This window comes from Hordeum vulgare, chromosome 3H, assembly GCF_904849725.1.
Source record: "Hordeum vulgare subsp. vulgare chromosome 3H, MorexV3_pseudomolecules_assembly, whole genome shotgun sequence".
NCBI classification, from domain to species: domain Eukaryota; kingdom Viridiplantae; phylum Streptophyta; class Magnoliopsida; order Poales; family Poaceae; genus Hordeum; species Hordeum vulgare.
In genome coordinates this window covers 13,154,540-13,172,776 of record NC_058520.1, presented here as the reverse complement: position 1 = coordinate 13,172,776, position 18,237 = coordinate 13,154,540, and the positions used below count along the sequence as shown (strand labels likewise).

Sequence of the window (18,237 nt, the reverse complement as noted above, 5' to 3'; positions counted from 1 at the left end):
TGTTCCTGAAACATATACAGTGTTGCAAGGTTTACAATGAATGTATATTACAACAATATATGTGTTGCAAAAAAATTCCTACAACAATACCTCAGTTGCAAAAGAAATGGTACAAAACTAAAGTTGCAATTTTTTTTGCAACAAAAAAATTGTTGCAGAAATAATTCTATAACAAGTCCTATGTTGCAGAAATAATTCTGCAACAAAACATGTGTTGTAGTGGTGAAGACGTGTTCGACTCGCATGTGTTAGAATAGTTGTATAGGGATCAGTGTTTTGATTCTCGGTTTGTAATTTTTCTCGCCCTAGATCGAGATGGCTGAATTTCGGTCATTTTCAAAAATTTTGGCTGAAATTTGATCAAAACATGACCGGAATTTGACCAAAATTTGTCAGATTTGACCAAAATCATTCTTTTCGGCCGATAGATATTTCTTGCCCCAGGCCGAGATGGCCAAAATTAGGCTGAAATTTGCTTCTTTCCGGCCGAAATTCAAAACATGGATAGGGATATGATTCTTCTTTCAAATACTTGTAATCTATCTCTTTTTCTATCTAGCGTTTTCCCCTCGTTTTGTAAACGATCTTCTCGGTCGGTTTCTTCATTGTAAGTCACGGCATGGTTATAAATACAATGCGGCCCGAACAAAGGGTTTAACGCTTCCCAACCTACCTTACAGCTAGATGCGATAAATCTAACGGCTTGCATGCATAGCACGTCCCTTAATAAATAGACTAATTAAATAAAATATGAAACAAATCAGACAAAACATGATACATATCATAGGGACTAATCAAACGGTTGTTAAACCGACGGATCCGCGCTAGGGATCAGCCGGTTTACACCTAGCGTCCCCCATTGAAAAAACAATGCTCTGAAAAAACTACGTGTACTTTGAAAAATATGTGAAATTTAAAAATGTTTATGGATTTGTAAACCCGAAGTTGTAAACATTACGCAGATTTGAGTCGGGGAGGTCAAAACCAGAGTGGGACATCGCCAAACCCGGTGAAAATGGTGACTAGGGACGAATGTTGTCCGGTTTCAATATTGAAGATGCAAGTTGACCGTTTTTAAAATTGAAGGGCTACATCCAGACTTCATCAAGAATTGGTGGACGAAAAGTATATTTTTCTTTATAAATAATGAAGCTAAAGTAGCGGCAAGATGCATGCTAGATTATGCAGAAACAGAAGTGGTTCCAAAACAGAATCATTGACGAATTTGTGCAGGCCACCAGATAGCAAAAGGTTAAAATGAAGAACTGGTACCAAACTAATAAGTACATGCTTAGCCTTGGAAAGAAAAGACATGAAATCTATTCTAACAAGCCGGCCGGCCACCAAGTGGAACCTACAATTCACGAAATTCAACGTGATTGGTACCTAGATCGTTTCAGACTAATTCAAGGCGATTAAATTAAGGCACAAGCATGTTCGCTAGTGAGAACTGAAAGCAAACTGATATGACCAGTGGACATCTACTTGATGAATATAATGGCACAAGTGGAATGTAGTTACAGTGTTCTTTTCTCCACACAAGAAAGTAGCAGAGATTTGTCCACACACGAATTGAAAATAGGAAGAAAACAACACTGAGCTTTAAGAGCTTCCATCGTTTCAAACTCAAAATAATGCATGCAGTATTTTTTTCAAAGTGGCTAGGACCGATAGTGAATTAGTGATTTGCTGACGCATAACGCACTTCGTTCATCATCTGGCAGTGGCAGAAGAGAAACAAGAATTAACCTTGTAGCTGGCTGGTCGTGTTCGGCTGTTAGCTTCCCATGGCGACCACCGGCGTCGTCATCCTGCTCCTCCTACTCGCGCCCACGCCGTTTCTGGCCGCCGCCGATTTCTGCGATAACGTCAAGGCCGCAGGCGCCGCCCTCTCCCGGAACGCCTCCTCTTCCCCGGTACAGTTCGCCACCGCCACCTTCGGCCAGGCCCCCGACGTCGTCTACGCGCTCGCGCTCTGCCTCGGCGACGTCCTCGACGGCTCCGCCTGTGGTTCCTGCATCGCCAACTGGTTCGCCACCGTCAACCAGACGCAGTGCGACAAGGTGGGCTTCAGCTACACCGACTGCATCGTCGTCTACGGCGCCACCGCCGACATCCTGGCGGCGCCCTCGAACGCCACGGGTGGGTCCGGCGACAACACGCCGCCCTTCCAGGACTGGAACATCAGGAACATCACCACCGGCCAGATCCCCCGCATCGTCAACCTCACCAGCGAGCTGATGACGCAGACCGTGGCGTTGGCGGCCACCACGACGCCGAAGCTGTACGCCACGGGCGTCATGGACATGACAAGAGTGGGACCCTACCCGAACGTGTTCTCCCAGGCGCAGTGCACGCCGGGCCTGTCCGCCGACGACTGCTCGGCCTGCCTGCGCCGCCTCCTCGGCATGGTCAACTCCACCATGGCCCTGCGCATGGGTGCGCGGATGGGTGTCACGCGGTGCTATTTCAGGTACGAGGCGTCTCCTTTCTACGGCGCCCGGCCCATGCTAAGCCTGCCGTCGTCGTCGCCGCCGGGGCCGGCTCCGGCTCCGACCAAACGCAGGAGCATGCTGTGGGTGATTCCCGTAGCTGTAGTTCCTCTAACGGCAGCAGCGTTTCTCTTCTTCATTTGTTACCGTCGCCGGCTCAAAAGGCAAAGGAAAGGTACATATGCTAATTTTCTAGTAGATTCGTTCTTCCATATAATCTCCACAAATAGTGGAAAATTGGTGATTATTATGTTACTGCTATGATATTTGATGGTGATATAATGTTACTCAAGGATCAAGACGTGCTCGTAGTTTGGAGTGGCAAGGGAAAAATTCGGATTTCTCTTTGTTTGAGTTTGAACATCTACTGGAGGCCACAAGTAATTTTTCAGAAGAAAGCAAACTTGGGCAAGGTGGCTTCGGCGCTGTCTACAAGGTAAATTATAGTAGTCTATATAGGCCTACGAGAGTTTTCACCTTTTATTGTCAACTGTTTAGTAGACGCCTAATATGGTCCCTTGTATTAGGCTAGTCATAGCGGGGAGTAATATAGACTAGTGGCATATGCATAACACTAGTCTATGTTACTATTGTTTTTTTTTTGAAAGGAGGATCACATCTCCGATCTCTGCATGAATCGATGCATGCAGCCATGTTACTATCGTTATAGTGCAAAGTAATATAGAAGTGGTATCATAAACATGAACCTAGATGATAACTTAGTAAATGGTAGAAGATTGTTAATTACAATGACCCAAACTTTTGAAGACATATTTTTCTTCTTCTCAGGGCCAGCTTCCAGATGGGTTGGAGATTGCGGTTAAAAGACTTGCTTCACATTCAGGACAGGGTTTCATGGAGTTTAAAAATGAAGTCCAGCTCATAGCCAAACTCCAGCACACGAATTTGGTTAGACTTTTGGGATGCTGTTCTCAGGAAGAGGAGAAAATACTGGTCTATGAATACTTGCCAAACAAAAGCCTGGATTTCTTCATCTTTGGTATGCATTTGCATTTCTTAGTTGATTTCAATTACTCTATATCGATATGATGCATCATTTCCTCGAGGCTAGTTTTTTGGCAGCCCTATGAGTATAGTTTCATGCCCTTGGTAATTTATTTTCATTTATCTGGGTGTCTTTTTTCCTGTTATACTAATATATAATTGATGTGTAGATGAGAATAAAAGAGCTTTGCTCGATTGGACAGAAATTGTAGCAATTATTGAAGGGGTAGCAAATGGACTTCTCTACTTACATAAGCACTCCCGATTGCTTGTCATTCATCGAGATCTTAAACCAAGCAACATTCTTTTGGACAGTGAAATGATTCCAAAAATTTCAGATTTCGGGCTAGCAAAAATATTCAGCTTAAATGACATCGAAGGAGACATTACAAGAAGAGTGGTTGGCACATAGTAAGTTTCTTAAAAAAATAATTTCAATTATGTACATTAAATTTTAACCAGTAAGGTAATCTTGACATTTATCATATACCATTTTAGTGGCTACATGGCCCCTGAGTATGCTTCGAAAGGAAACTTCTCTATTAAATCCGATGTCTTCAGCTTTGGTGTTGTCATTCTTGAGATCCTTAGCGGGAAAAGGAATTCTGGAACCCAACAATGTGGAGGTTTCATCAATCTGCTTGGATATGTAAGCTTATGCATATAAACTTACGCTTGGAAAATTACTTCTCACTTTTAATTTTCTATACAACCTAATGTGTGTAACGGAATTCCAAACAGGCATGGCAATTATGGGAAGAGGGAAAGTGTATTGACCTTGTTGATGCATCATTGGTTTCTGATAGTCACTCGGCAAAGATAATGAGATGCATGAACATAGCATTGTTGTGCGTACAAGAGAATGCAGTTGACCGACCAACCATGGGAGATATTGTTTCGATGCTAAGCAATGAGACTATGATCTTGGCTGAGCCTAAGCAGCCAGCATATATCAATGTAAGAGTAGGAAATGAAGAGACATCCACTGCTCCTGAGTCATATAGCATCAATGATGTGAGCATATCTATCACAAGTCCTAGATAGTGTTTTTTCCTTGTGTCATGTTTTTTTTTACTGTCCATTGGTATTACATTCACGCCAACATAAATGGTGTATAATGTGTAAGTTTAGGTGGTGTCTCAAGTGTGTGGTCTATGTACACTAAAAAGTACAAGAGAAGGCTTTGAAGTTACTCGGAACAACTTTTTGCGTTCTTCTTTTCTTCTTAATTTGCAACTTTTAACTAACTTTAGTTATGTGCATGAGGTGTTTTTTCTACCTTTGTTGCCACACATAACTAAAACACAATACAATTGTGGATTGCGCCAGATGCTATTTTGATTCTGTTAAGTTGTTCCACAAATAATGATTGGGTATCTACGGAAAAAATAATGAAAACCACAACGTTTAGCTATAAAAAACAATACAAACTGCAATGATGGTTGCAACCAAAGGAGTGGAGGTAGTTTTGGTACTTGTTGAAGGCTTCAATCTATATATATAATGTCTATCCAAAAGATCGTGCAATACGAATGGGCTTCTGTTCCTGCATAAGGGGCCTCCTTAAATTATCGGGGGCAAGTGCCTTGGCGGGTACATGAATCCTCTACCGAGCGAAACTCTTTCGTCCCTAGTCCTGCCGTTGGTTTTCTTGGTTGGAGGGATTCTTTGTATGGACAGTTTTTCTTATCTCTTATTAGAATCTTTCCATAATACGACTAAGGGCGGGTTTCTAGAAGGCTCAGATATATATAGTACTCGACTTGTACCCTACTAGTAGAACGATTGATTCTATCTCTGATGGCACTCCGTTGGTTGATATGAAGATGCGTTGAATTACTCGTCGCCATGGCAGCAGAGAAACAAGGATTGGGGCGAAAGTGAAGGGGATTATGAAATGGGGTTGGAGGGTGTTCATTCTGACCATTTGGTGACGTCCGAAATCAGTTATCCCAAGGAACGACCTCGTATTAGGCATTCCACGGCAGGCTTTCCCATCTGTTTCTTTTGCAAAAAATTGTTCTCTTCTAATTTTGGACATGTGATTCTGTTCTACTTCCAGTCTAGTTCTTTCTAGCTATAATTATTTAGATACAGAAAAAGTATTTCTTAATCAATAACCAAATCTTCAAGTATTATATTCCCACCTGGCCGGCAGCTTCTAGACCGAGTGTAAGTGAAAGTGAACTGAACAATATTAAGTCAACAAATTAACTGAGGTGATGCAGAGATTAATCTTTTAAATTAGTTGGAAAGCAACAGGCCAACGGTCAGCAGAGGCTGGCCGGCCATTCCATAACATTTGTTTCATTCTTCCAAGTCATCCACCAAGCGACACGGAAAGCATGTGATTGCCGGCCGTGATAAACACGTACCTGAATAATTAGTTCTCTCATAGTACTCAATAATTTGTTCTCCACCTGAATAACACGCATGGTAGGTGCTAAACACGTAGTACCATATTCAATAATTGGTTCTTGACTGTCCGAAAGAAAGACTTGCTCAACTGAAAGCAACGAACTAACACAATTGCCAGCGGTTGGTCAATGTGGAGTTTGAGGGGTGGCATATTTCTATGTGCTGGCAAAGGCAGGTTCTTTTCCACTAAGATCGAGTGGGTGAAAACTTTCAGTTCACCGTATAGAATTCTTAATTTTGAGGGGTGGCATATTTCTTAATTTTGCAGCAAGATTTTCTAATATGTCTATCTTTTTTTTTCTTTATATTATTCTGGTTAGTCCATCACACACTTTCAGTACTACTCTATAAGGCAATATAATTTATTTTTTTAGCTGTGCTTCCGATCTTTTTTGCAAACCAGACTATCCCCATTTTCATTTATCATGGAAATAACAAGTTCTCATAGACCAGCAGAGACGGGAAAGAGAGAAAAATAGCTTGAGTCACTAACTGAAAACCCACTTCTATGTTCTCGAAACACATATTCCCTCTATGCCAAAATGAGTGTTTTCGATTTTGTACAACTTTGTACTAGTTGTACTAAATTGAAAACAATTATTTTGGGACTTGCACTCTAGGCTGTTCAACTTGAATTAAAATATGTGCGACATAAATCAAATAAGAAGTGGTTTTGTTGCACAAATATGGAATATCTTTCCTTGTCGCGACAATTTGAGCCGAATAAAATATCTATTATCAATTTTTTGAATCGAATTAGTCATTTTTTTCTATTTCATAATGTATAATTCCTTTTTTATGGGATCATTTTCCCCGACATTTGAGGAGTTCCTCATATCCAAGGCAACTCCCCACAAACACCCCACCCATATGACTACGCCCCTTTTGAATCGAAATGAAGGAATCCGGAGTACGTAAATAATGAAACAAATATTGAAGAATCAAAGGTAGCTCTAGTCTATGGTCAAATGAATGAACCACTGGGAGCTCGTTACTAGTTGTACTAAATCAAAAACCCTTATTTTGGAATGGAGGGAGTACATTTCAATGAGAGAGGATTTTCTACAGTGCACAAAACCTCCGGTGCATGCATCCACCATTTTTATCTTTGTTGTGTTTTCTCTCTCACCTAACATAGTCACGTGCTATTTCCTAGTTACCGAGTTTCATTCAAACAAATAGATTCCAATGTATTTGAAATAAAAAAATATTTTACATTCTATTTGCACAATTGTTATATTCCCAACAAGATCTTTAAAACAAGACCAATATTGAATATATTCAAGAAATTATTTTACGGACAACTAAATCACCGGGCTTCAAATTTGTTTCATCCAAATTCATTAATTCCATGCAAAAAATTAATTATGTTCCATTCTTTTTGAAGAAAATATCTTATTATTTCACTAGGCTCGTCGTGTTCTGCAGTGTACCATAATGTTACCTTGTGTGCCAATGTGCATCAAACCGATTCTTAGAAATCTCAATTTTTGTAAATATCAATAGTTTTTATTACAAAAAATATATATTCAGTTTCATTGTGGTCCATCATGATTCAGAATGCATCATATTGTTTCACCGTGTGTTAGTGTGCTTAAAATTTTCATATGTACGTAAAAGTTAGTAAACTAGAGTAATTTATATCCATTTTCAGTTGGAGGCATCGTGTTCTATAGTATACCATCGTATTCGGGGCATGAGACGAGTTTAACAAAAAAAAACTATCATAGTTTTACTTTCATACTATTTCACCGTGGTTCACCATGTTTCAAAATCCAAATTTTGAAAATTGTTGAATTATACTCAAAAGTGGCCTGGTTTTAAAGTCCTGGTCATCATAAACACAGACATGCAAACTAATCACAAATTGAAAATTTGGTTCAAAAGAACTCGCAAATAAGAAGAAAACGCATGGGATGGTGGAGCATAGCTCAAACGGTGTGCTTGCAGGTAGCAGGACTCATGCGCATGCATGTGGATCTTCAAGCAAATCAATGGCTGCCACACTAGACATACCTTTCTTGCTTTTTTAACGTGCTGCGGCCTTGGTGGTATCTTGTTGTGGTTTGGCCTCTCCTGTGCTTCTTCTCGGCAGCTTGCTGGAGGCAACGTTTAGTAGTACATTTCTCGCGCTTGTTAGCGTGCTCGGTTTGTTTTGTTGTTTTAATTTGATCAGCGGTTGTATAAAGAGTTTCTTTTTTTTGCGAGGATGTATAAAGAGTTTGTGAACACTATGTATTGTTCGGGCGTGTGACTTTATATTTATCCAAATGAGCAAAACATGTTTCGAAAAAGAAAAATGAAGACACTAACTGAAAGTTTGAAACCCGATGCTAAGTGTACGAAAGACCTATTACCCAGTGCTAGGCGCCGGCGCGCCGGCCCGAGGGCTCGCGCCGGTCGCGCAGCAGCCGTCAGATCAGGGCCCCTGGCCGTCAGATCTGGTCGTGCGGAGCCCCCACCTGCCCGCCATCCTCGCGCGAGCCGCCGTCCCAGCACGCGCCTCGCCCGAGCCGACGCCCTAGCACGCGCCGACCGTCCTCGCTTGCGCCGACGCCCCAGCACGCGCCGACCGCCTCGCCTCGCCTCCTCACCGCTGGTCGCCCTCACCGTCGGTCGCCGCCGGTCGCCGCCTCGGCCGCCCGTCGAAAGCACCATGGATGCAGCCCGTCGGTCTTCACCTCGTCGCATCTCACCCCCTGTATTGCAAACGCTGGATAAAAAGTTTCAACCGTGTGTGGAAAAAGCTTCAACCGTTAAGAAAAACAGCTTCAACCAAAAACTTCAACGAGGGAAAGTTGCAAACGTTGACAGAAAAAGCTTCAATCGTGTATGAAAAAAGTTTCAAACGCCGCTCTCGCGTGGTCACTCCTCAAAAAATTTCAACCGTGTATAGAAAAGCTTCAACCGTTAAAAAAAAGCTTCAACCAAAAAACTTCACGAAGAAAAAAGTTGCAAACGTTGACAGAAAAAGCTTCAACCGTATATTGAAAAAAATTCCAACCGTCGCCCCGCTACAGCATCTCGCGTGGTTCACCTTCGGTCACCGCTGTCAGGCGCAGCGGCTGCCGGTGGAGAAGCCGCAACGCTCGCCGACAACGCCTGAGGTTGCAGGGAGGAAAAAGGGAGAGGAGGGGAGTAGAAGGATGAGGAGGAGGAAGGAGACGGAGGAAGGGAGAGAGGAAAGGAGGAGGCGGTGGGCACGCGAGATCCCAGCCGTCAGGCGCAGCGGCTGCCGGTGGAGAAGCCGCAGTGCTCGCCGACAACGCCTGAGGTTGCAGGGGGAAGGGGGAAAGAAGAGGGAAGGAGGAGGAGGAGGAGGAGGAGGAGGAGGAGGAGGAAGGAGATGGGGAAAGGGGAGAGGAAAGGAGGAGGCGGTGGGCACGCGCGTCGATCCATCGCCAGCCACGCGACTGGGCGAACGTTTGGGCCGACGCGCTGGTGGAAAACGTTTACCTAAAAAAATGCTAGACTCGTGGGGTAGTTTAATTTTACATGATTAACTAACTGACCTTTCATCCCTTCACTAATCCCAGTCAACCTTTGCCGGTAAAAGTTATGTAAACCTCTGTCATTCTAGCATTGCTGGTTTATATAAATATAAGATGTCTTAACTTTTAATTCCGTCTATAGTTTATATTGAAATATTCAAAAAATCTTATATTTATGAACCGGAGGGAGTACTTCTTAATTAACCTACTTCCTCCGTTTTTAAATATAAGTTTTTCTAGAGGTTTCACTAATGAACTACATACGGATGTATATGGACATATTTTAAAGTATAGATTCACTCATTTTACTTCGTATGTAGACATCTAGTGAAATATCTTAAAAGACTTATATTTCGGTACGGAGGGAGTAGAATGTTGAAAATATATTTTGTTTCGGTTCCTGCCGGCCCGGGAGCTGCTAGCTAGACCGAGTATGTGAGTGAGGTAGTGAGGAAACACTGCATGGACTTTCTTTCCAACTAACCTCAGTGAACCCCAGGAAGACCCGATGACCTTGACTTTCTCTGCATTTTGCCATGTTAAAGCAACGAGAAACACAAGCAATTCGGACAAGCAGCACCTGCCCGCGCACGTACGGTCAGCATGGCGGGCGCGCCGCTGCTCCTCCTCCTCCTCCTCATGCCGGCGTCGGCGACGGCGATCGGCCACGTCTGCGGCAGCGGCGGCAACTACACGGCCAACAGCACCTACCAGTCCAACCTGGCCGTGCTCAACGCCACCCTCCCCGGCAACGCCTCCTCCTCCCCGCAGCTCTTCGTCACCGCCACCGCGAACGCCACGGCTAACTCCACGGCCGGCGTGGTGCGCGCGCTCGCGCTCTGCCGGCACGACACCACCAACCTCACCGCGTGCAGGGAGTGCGTCGCCTCCTCGTTCGCCTACGCGCACAAGATGTGCCCGAACCACACGGCCGCCACTGTCTACTACGACTACGACGAGGTGAACGCGCTCAAGCCAGGGTGCCTCCTCGGCTTCTCCGGCGACCGCGGCTTCCTCACCCCGGCGTCCGGCACCACCGGCAACGGCACCTTCTTCCAGTATTTCAACACGGTGAACATCGCCGGCAACGCGGGCGTCGTCGCCGCCGCCGTCCGCCAGCTCCTCGCACAGACGGCCCGCAACGCGGCCGTCGCGGCCAGGAGGTTCGCCACGGGGTTCATGCAGTCCATTGGCGACGGCACCACGCCGACGCTCTACTCCCTGGCGCAGTGCACGCCGGACCTGTCCGCCGGCGACTGCCTGGCGTGCCTCCAGCGGCTCGTGGGCTCGATCAACGCCACCAACAACTTGCGCCTGGGAGGACGGATCTTCCGGCTCCGCTGCAACGTCAGGTTCGAGACGTTCATGTTCTTCGACGACAAGAACATGCAGCGGATTCCATCTCCATCATCCATGGCTCAGGCACCTGCGCCGGCTCCGGCGCCAGCAAGCAAGAGTATGTGATGAACAATCCTTGATTAATTAGTTGACATGTTATTACTATGAGTCTATGACTTGTTTGATAGTAATTCCTTGACACTGGGAAAAACTTGTGCAAATTCTGAAGGAGGTGGAGTCAAACCTTGGGTGATTGCCTTATTGGTGGCTGCTTCTGTTGCACTAGTTGCACTCTGTTTCATCGTCTACTGTCTTCGGCGGCTTAGAACAAAGAGCGCAAACGGTGGGTAAACTAGTTACTGAAACGATCAATATAAAGAGCCCTAATTGAAGGGATTGATATTGATAGCGCCAGTTCATAATTTTCAGGTAAAGGGTCCTCAGAAGGAAAACGTAATCACGAGTTTCAAGAAGGAGATGAACAAGTTTGGGAAATGGAAACAGAGTTAGCCGACTTTTCAGTATTTGACTTCAATCAGATATTAGAGGCGACAGATAACTTTTCCGAGGAAAACAAACTTGGCGAAGGTGGATTTGGCCCTGTTTATAAGGTAAATATATATATAACAACATTTTCTAGGCAAGAAAACATGCATGCATCACCATTATTGTCAGAGTACATATAGGAATTAGAAACAATGGATAAGAGCAAGAATATTGATCCGTCGTAAAGCCCCAAATTGTTGTGCAATACTGACAGATGTTTTTTTTCTTCCTAGGGCCGCTTTCCTGATGGAGTGGAGATAGCAGTTAAGAGACTTGATTCAGATTCAGGACAAGGTTTCATAGAGTTCAAAAATGAAGTTGAGCTCATAGCCAAACTGCAACACAGGAATCTGGTTAGGCTCATGGGATGTTGCTCTCAAGGAGAGGAGAAAATACTGGTCTACGAATTCTTGCCAAACAAAAGCTTGGACTTCTTTATCTTTGGTACATATTTGCGTTTTCAGATTCATATGCTATATTTGTTTGTCGTACTGGTACCTGGAAAGTTGCTCAAATTAAGATTCTCGTATTTTGATTGATTCATTAGATGATTTCCCTCTTTTATACCAACATTTAATTTGCATGCAGATGAAGATAGAAAAACTCTACTGGACTGGGACAAACGTATTGCGATAATTGTAGGAACAGCAGAAGGACTTCTTTACCTACATAAGCACTCTAGGTTGCGTGTTATACATCGTGATCTTAAACCAAGCAACATTCTATTGGATAGTGAAATGAATGCTAAGATATCAGATTTTGGATTGGCAAAAATATTCAGCTCAAATATCACCGAAGCAAATACTACAAGAAAGGTGGTTGGCACATAGTAAGTTTCATATTAGTTACTCCACTTATTAACATTATATTGCAAGTCACCTTTATAATAATTTCACATATTGTATTACATTATTTTAGTGGTTACATGGCACCTGAGTATGCTTCCCATGGCATTTTCTCTATCAAGTCGGATGTATTCAGCTTTGGTGTTTTAACTCTTGAGATTGTTAGTGGGAAGAGGAATTCCCATGAATGCGGAGCTTTCATCAACCTCCTTGGACATGTGAGTGCATGTTTACACATCCATTCAACGAAATGAAATGCTTTGTTTATTCTGTGATCAACTAAGTATTTGATGAAATTTCAAATAGGCTTGGCAATTATTTGACGAGGAAAGCTGGAGTGAACTCATTGATGCAGCACTGCTTCCTGACATTCATTCAACAGAAATGATGAGGTGCATTAACATTGCATTGTTGTGTGTACAAGAGAATGCAGCTGATCGACCGACCATGTTGGATGTAATTGCAATGCTAAGCAACAAGACCATGATCTTACAAAAACCTAAGCACCCAGCATATTTCAGTTTAAGCACTGCAGGGAACAAAGAAGCACCGACTACTACTCAGTCTTATAGTGTTAATGACGTGACCATATCTACGGTGACACCTAGATAGTTCTCCTTTGCATTGACATTGTTTTAACTAAGATGTTGTAGAGTGCGTAAGTTATAAGTGGTATGCAAGGTGCACAAACTCTTCTCTACAAATGTAATGTATTCTGTTCGGTGGTCTCGGAATCTTGATTTATTTTTTATTATGTTTAAGATGCTTTGTACTTTCGATGAATTTTTATAATAGATCTGATTCTATCCGCAAAAAATGGATGTAGCCAATCAAAATTGTATGGTTGTGTGCATCTGCTGATATAGAGGCCGGGGTACTCCCCAAACCGAAAAAACCACTTAAAACTATAGGTTTGTCAGCTATTTTTTCTTTTGTATTTCTATTAATTTGTGCAATATCGTTTCATATCCTACTAATGGTTGTACGGGACTGGGCTATCGATAGTTGTACGTTATTGGACCAGCTATCCACCATCCAAATTTAAAAAATGGATGGCTGGATGGAAGGGAGGAGCATGTCACAAATTTTCTGACCATGTAGCTTAAAAGAAAATTCATCATACTTACTCTGAGATATTTTTACAGTTCTGAAATTTGCTTCAATCACCGGACGTTAGAGACGCATGTGGCAATGGCATCCACGAGCTCACATAAACCCCCCATGAAAAAAGATACTCGAACAATGTAAATGAACTTTAGCCAATTTTTTGTGGCTTACGGTGGACAAACCACCAAGGTCAGAAGCGGGGCCAGGATTTTGAAAGCCTAGGGCTAAAATGAAGTGACTACAAATAACATCAAATACAACGAAGACCAATGCATATTAGAAGTATGCCACAAATTCACATTAAAATGAAATATGAATTCATTGTTACCACAAGGGAAACACTAGTGGGGACGGGGCCTTTAGCCCCGGCCCGTAAGGGGCTTTAGTCCCCGTTCATCAACCGAGACTAAAGGGGCGGGACTAAAGGCGTAACCTTTAGTCCCGGCCCTGTTCCAAGCCGGGACTAAAGGTGCTCCACGTGGGCGCCTCGTAGCGCCCCAGGGGCAGGCCCTTTAGTCCCGGTTCGTTACACGAACCGGGACTAAAGAGTTTCAGATTTTGTTTATTTTTGGGTTTTTTTTGAATGAAATTATTTTTGGGTTTTAGGGTTTTAGGGTTTAGGTGTTCGGGAGATTAACGTGATGCCTCGTTTGGTGTTCGGGAATTAGTTTTCATATAATTTAAATAGAAATAATTATGCATATATATATAAGATTAACTTATCTTACAAGCGAGCATATGTATACAATTATATGGAGATCTGAATTATCGGGACTAGAGCCCGTCTATTCGATTACATGGACGAACATCAGTAATGGCCCCTAGCTACACTAAATTGTCCTTTGTCATCTATAGCTTCCGTCCTCAGAAAGGTCGCAAGCTCCTCTGCAACAGCAATCGCGCGTTGCTCTGGTAGGACCTTCGTCCTCATGGCCGTGTACTATATAAGAAGAGGAGATGAATATGAATATCAATCATGATAACAAAGAATGACAGGTAAAAATAGAGGTGTGAATGTTTATTGCTTACGTCGAATCTGTGATCCTCGTGTTCAGAGGTAAACGTGCGAATGGTCTCGCAAACATAGTATCCGCATAGATGCGTTCCCCGTGGCTGCTGGTCGCACTTTACGAGAATAGAATATATATAATCAAAATAATAATCTAGCATTATAAATGTATTGAAAATAGAAGTATATCATACTACTACTTACCTGAGCCGCTCTAAAGGTCAGCTTCTTAGGCTCGATACCGGGAGTCACGCACTTGAACCGCTTCCAAACCCTGCCCGACAAGGATAATGATTTGCTAAGTTTTTCATTAATTGATATATCAGAAAATCATCGAAAGAGACCGATAGAGCGCAAGAATGATTGAAATTACCCTTGGAGCATGTCCTGCAGGCTTTGGAACTATTCCAAGGGTCTCGATAATGGGTCGAAGGCATCAACTCTTCCCTTATCAATTTGAATGTCCAACAGAATCCAATGAAAGCTGCACATGTATATATATATATATATATATATATATATATATATATATATATATATGTGTGTGTGTGTGTGTGTGTGTGTGTGTGTGTCAGTAACTTATCAATTACACTTATAAGTGAATGTACACAACAGAGTAAAGACCCTCACCTGAAGTTGTATGGAAACAGTATGTGGTCACAGAAATTTTGATCTGTTAGAAACCTTAGAAGGTTTTCCTCCGTATCCTTGGGTTTATCAGTTAGCGTCGCTATATGTATTTTATCTGGGTCAATAAACCCAATATTTAGGATGTTCTTACTTTTACAATCCAGAATCTTCATTCTGCATAATAGAGTACAAGTTATATATAGACAATGAATTGAAATAACTAAACAAGTTATATGTAGACAACGAATTGAAAAACTTACAGACAATAGCAACTCATAAGCGATTTGTCGAGGGCGTCGCCATTGTACATCTGGAAGAGTTCATCAAAGTCGATATGGATTTCTTCGGGGCAGCCGTAGTACTCCCGTGGGACACTCACCACGATCATCGTTCTCCCATTCTTTGATTCACTTAAGTACCATGTATGCAAGTAACACATATTTGTTGGGAGATCATCTTTGCTGACCAAATGCACTTCCATGACAAACTGTGGCTTAGGGGCTACCACGGCCTTGGGTAACCTGTCGTCTTGGGAAGCCAGAATGTCTTCAACGGAGATACCCAATTCAGCCACCCACTTCTTTGCTAATTCCAAATCTTGCCCCTGCACCGGAGGGGGGACATTCTCGGTTAACACCTTGAGGGGTGGGATCGACTGTTTGGCCTGTTGTCCAAGCTGAGGAACGTCTGATTTTTTCGTGCTTGTAGTTGAACTTGATTTGCTCCCACTTGCACTTGCACGTGATCTGCTCTTTTTCACTTCCTTCTGCAATGTGCGTGTATAGTCATCAGGCTTATGGTGTAAGTCATACTGTGATGGAAGGGTCGTGAAGTATTTTGCAAATGTTATTTACTTCTCGGTGTATTCCGGGCGGGGCTCGGGTTCCTTCTTTTTCATCTACGCATCATGATGTTCCTTTGTTGTCCTGGCGTTTTCCTCGGGGGTACGATCATAAGGTCTGATAGGAAGATTAGCATGAGGTACCTTTGGGAGGGGCGACCGTTTGCGCTTTGGGGGGCTCCGTCGCTTAGAAATCATCGGCGGAGCGTTCTTGGTGGCACGCTTCCGCTTAGTATCCGGAGCGGGCGGCGGCGGAGACGGACGACCCAAGTCCGGCGGCGGTGATCGAGATGGACTCGTGTTGTGATGGTCGACGTCATGTGGAGGGCTTGGAGGTAATGGAGGTGTAGGTGACCTGCGACGACTCGGAAGCGGTATTGTCCTTGGGGCCGAGCCTGGAAGCTTGATGTAGTTCTTGTCCCATAGGATGACTCCACCCAGTACTTCTCCGAGTGTCCTCTCATCTTCGGGTCCAGCTATGTCGAGCTCCATATCATGAAACCCCGCCATGATTTCATCCACCCCGACTTTAGCAAAGCCAGCTGGAATCTCACGGCCATGCCAGCGTGCATCAGGGCCAGAAGGTAAAGCTTGTCCGACGGCCACCTTCATGGATATGTTCTTGAATTTCTGATGGAGTTCACATGATGTTGACTCCTTGATTCCATCCATGGGGTAGCCAGGACCGCCCTCTATCATTCTTTGTGCATCGTCGGGCGGGGCCTCAGATTCAGCCACGCTGCTTTTCCGCTTAGATGGGGCACCGGTAATATCAAATGCAGGATCTTCCTGGCGCGCTACTCCTCTAAGCTCATCAATCTGCTTCTATTGCTCGTTAATCCTGGCAAACAACTAGTTGAACTTGTCATTCTCCTCATCCTGCTGCCGCTTCTTTGCTCTCTCTCGGCTTCTGTAAGTGTCTTGGTCTCTGGCAAACCCAAGCCACCACGGGTAAGAAGGACCGAAGCCTCGCGTTCGTCCTCCATGTTCGTCATTGCCGAGGACCAGTGTGAGCAAATCTTTCTCTCTATCTGCAGTGAACTTTCTTTTTCCCTCCTTAATTTCTTTCACTATCCTTTTCCAATTCTCCCTGGGTATCCTAAGACCGTCACTGCAGATCAGGTCCCCTGTTTCTTCGTCGTACGAACCACCATGCGCAAGGAACCAATTTCTTGCTCTCAATTCCCACTCATCACGGAGTGGTTCAGGTACGATGCCTTTATCTAGCAGATCTTGCTCTTTCTTATCCCACTTTGGATGGCAGTCCCATAGCCCCCTGGCCCCAGCTTGTGGTGATATTTCTTCTTGTCGGCATTTATCTTGTTCTTTTCTGATAATGCCTGGGCATCTTCTGACTCCTTGTACTCTTGAAATGCCTTCCAGTGATTCGCCTGCTTGGCTAGATACCCCTCGAATACTGGCACTTTCTTTGTCTTCAGATAGTTTTTCCATAGCTTCTTCTTCCAGCTACGGAACAGTTCGGCCATCTTCTTTAGAGTCCGTTGCTTGACTTTGGCCCTCAGTTTGTCTGCGGCGTCTTCATTCTCACATTCTGGCAGGTTGAAATGTGACATGAGATCATTCCAAAGATTATCTTTGTACCTTTCGGCGACATAGTCACTATCGGCTGCCCCTTTGCGTTTGTTCCACTCCCGAACGCTGATCGGGACGTGATCCCTAACGAAAACTCCGCATTGCTTCTTGAATGTGTCAGCAGCATTCTTAGGAAGCTTGGGTTCGCCCGTAGGCAATATCACCTCAAAGGTGTAATGCGTCCGTGCATCCAACTTTCTAGTCGGGCCTCGTTTTGTAGCTTTGCTCGATGTGGAGGCCTAAGAGGGAGAAACATTCGTCAAATGAATGTATATGTATACAATATAGAGCTATCTTCAATATTTTTCACATATTACAAGTGATTGTCGAACTTCATATGTATACCTCGCTGGACTTTATTATTTCTTCACCAGCTTCTCCATCAGTGGAGCTATCACCTTCTCCGTCATTGGACCTATCTCCTGCCCCATCGGCTTCATCTTCGTGTCGGTCGACCTCCATTCCATATCCGGAGGGGTTTAGATATGACGACGGAGATTCAACTGGTTCAACGTCGGGGCCGTCTTTGATTATATCTTCGAGAAGTTCTTCCTCTTCGAGGTTCCTGATATGTGGATCCATAGTTCTGCAAAAAACGGACATTTGATTAACTAATAAACTAACAAACTATATAAGAGGGGTTGGAAACTTCGAAGTGTCGTTTTATATAGGAGGACCTTTAGTCCCGGGTCTTGGCTAGAACCTAAACTCTAAAATATGTCTAACGGATTCTCTTAACCTTTGTACCAAAAAAGAATTATTCTATCAGGAACTCCGTTCCAAAACAACTTTAGTCCCGGGTCGTGGCTCCACCCGGGACTCCTAGATTTCTGCATAGTATTCAAAGTAGGAGTACTTTTCTAATTTGAGCATTCAATAAGCAAAACCAAATCATAAAATAAAGTAGTATTCAAATTAGCAT

The 18,237-nt window shown here is 43.7% G+C and overlaps 2 protein-coding genes across 2 annotated transcripts; both read left to right on the top strand.

The window, feature by feature from the left end:
• The first annotated feature begins 1,707 nt into the window (after positions 1-1,707).
• On the top strand, positions 1,708-4,691 carry LOC123439251 (cysteine-rich receptor-like protein kinase 10). Its single transcript, XM_045115988.1, has 6 exons — positions 1,708-2,667; positions 2,786-2,928; positions 3,282-3,492; positions 3,668-3,908; positions 3,996-4,146; positions 4,239-4,691. Exons 1-6 carry the CDS (start codon positions 1,788-1,790, stop codon positions 4,539-4,541), a joined length of 1,929 nt encoding a protein of 642 aa, XP_044971923.1. The 5' UTR covers positions 1,708-1,787; the 3' UTR covers positions 4,542-4,691.
• A 5,318-nt stretch (positions 4,692-10,009) lies between these two features.
• LOC123441351 (cysteine-rich receptor-like protein kinase 10) lies at positions 10,010-12,810 on the top strand. Its single transcript, XM_045117825.1, has 6 exons — positions 10,010-10,862; positions 11,174-11,355; positions 11,524-11,734; positions 11,879-12,119; positions 12,209-12,353; positions 12,442-12,810. The coding sequence occupies exons 1-6, from the start codon at positions 10,010-10,012 to the stop codon at positions 12,745-12,747; spliced, it is 1,938 nt and encodes a 645-aa protein (XP_044973760.1). The 3' UTR covers positions 12,748-12,810.
• Positions 12,811-18,237: the final 5,427 nt, after the last annotated feature.